The 1,994-nt window shown below is 44.8% G+C and overlaps 1 protein-coding gene across 1 annotated transcript in view; it reads right to left on the bottom strand.

Moving 5' to 3' along the window:
- Positions 1 to 1,994, bottom strand: part of LOC105521502 (chromosome unknown open reading frame, human C1orf100) — a 44,326-nt gene that overhangs the window by 27,466 nt on the left and 14,866 nt on the right. The window contains exon 2 of the mRNA XM_011955713.1: positions 1,355 to 1,423. Within this exon, the coding sequence (XP_011811103.1) occupies positions 1,355 to 1,410 (56 nt within the window). The 5' untranslated portion in view covers positions 1,411 to 1,423. The remainder of the gene's footprint in view (positions 1 to 1,354; positions 1,424 to 1,994) is intronic.

Below are 1,994 nucleotides of genomic sequence, written 5' to 3'. Positions count from 1 at the left end.
GCCCAAATCACAGTGTGAGGTTCTGTCACAAATTTATAGCTACTACACTTCTGCAGACTCCATCGCAGGTGGTGAAGGGAGAGCGGGGTTAGGATTTACAGACTCATCTGATATCAGATTTAGTACAACCAAACATATCTAGGGCTTGTTATTCTTGTGCCACAGAGGACCTTGAAGAAAGACTGAAACGGCTCCTTAGTTTCCATCTGTGCTGTCAGCTCTCATCGTGCAGAAGCACAGGGGCAGTTTGTTTTACCCCAAGCAGAGTAAAATGGTCCAATCCAAAATGTAGGCCTGGGTTGCTCAGACTTCTCAGTAAAGCTCTTCCCAAGCAAAAACCAATATCCTTCTGGTCTTTTGGGAATTTGGAGTTGCCTGTTTGCTTGGATTCTGCAATGAGTGTGAGGTTTCTGTTTCTCACAACTTCCCTAAACCCAGGGTAGAGGCTAGAGCAACTCTGTGTTGGATGCTAATTCACCATGTTGGCTTCTGATTAACCCCTTTTATTAGCCCATTTTCCTACTGCTAGGAAGAAATACCTGAGACTGGGTACTTTATGAAGAAAAAGAGGTTTAATGGACTCACAGTTCCACATGGCTGGGGAGGCCTCACAATCATGGCAGAAGGCAAAGGAGGAGCAAAGGCACATCTTACATGGCAGCAGGCAAGAGAGTTTGCTCAGGGGAACTCCAACTTACAAAACCATCAGATCTCGTGAGACTTACTCACTGTCACGAGAACAGCATGGGAAAGCCCCACCCCATGATTCAATTACCTCCCACCAGGTCCCTCCCACGACATGTGGGAATTATGGGAACTACAATTCAAGATGAGATTTGAGTGGAGACACAAGCAAATCATATCACCCCAGGCCTCTAAGATTTCCAGTTTCTCTATAGTTCCTGGTGCCAGAGCAGGTACTTACTGTAAGTCCTGCCCTTTGGCCAAACAGCGTTGGTGTTATCATCCTTCAATTGTCCCCTACATCCCTTCTGTATCACTCTTTCCCTATGCTATCTAAACCCTAGGTCTCAGGGGTAATGGTGCAGACATCCACCATCTCACCTCATTGCCACCTGAGACATATATGTGGCTTCTGTTCGTAAGTCCCTGTTAAATATTTCTTTGTAAGAAACTGGATTTGTCAGTCTCTTTCTTTGGCGTCTCAGCTTCCTCTGACTTTTGCCAGTGGGTTTGCATAGACCTGCTCATCAAGAAACATCCAAAGAGCTTCCCTAGAACTCCCTGGCAGTGGTCTCTCAACCACTACGCAGCAGGATGTGCAGTTCTAACTCCCCAGGCACCTGGCTGCCTGGCCTCAGCCCTGGAGGCAGTGCATCTGGAAGAACTATACCTTGGCGGGATCAGTGGGCGACGCTCAATAAATTCTCGTAGTCGGATGGTTGTCATGATGGATGGGAATCTGAAAAAAATACATAGAGTAAAGGATCATATTGCCAGTTTCCACATAGTTCCATGGGTGAGCTATCTAGTACCACAAAGTCCATCTTGAAAGAAATTGGTAAAAATATTTGACACGGTAGAAGGATGATGCTTATAGGCTATTTAGGGAAGGAAATACAAGATTAGTAAAGGAGCAAAAAGAAATGGCAAGCATAAGGCAAATACATACAGATATGCTTTTCTTTAAAAATCAAAGGTAAAATAATTAAATAAGTATAAATCAATAAGAAAATAAAAAGCAAAGGTACTGCGCTAACGTTAGCTGGGCATAGTCTCCTGTCTCACCTCATTGTTTTTTTGTTTTTGCTTTGATCCGTTGTGCCCCAAGATCCTGTCTCATTTCTTGCAAGCTAAGCACAACATTTCCCAGAGTCCCTCACGACAAGAATCCCAGCTAGGAATGAGAGCCTTTTCATCGGCTGTGCTTGCTTGGGATTTGGAAGATGGACATGAGGCAGAGGCTGCTGCTTTGATCTTCTCTACTGGCCAGCAAGGTTGTGGAGACATAGCACTTCTTTGCAGCAAATGTC

This window comes from Colobus angolensis, unplaced genomic scaffold (assembly GCF_000951035.1).
Source record: "Colobus angolensis palliatus isolate OR3802 unplaced genomic scaffold, Cang.pa_1.0 Scaffold40, whole genome shotgun sequence".
Lineage (NCBI taxonomy): Eukaryota > Metazoa > Chordata > Mammalia > Primates > Cercopithecidae > Colobus > Colobus angolensis.
The sequence above is the reverse complement of the archived record's forward strand: the minus strand, read 5'-3'. Positions and strand labels throughout refer to the sequence as shown.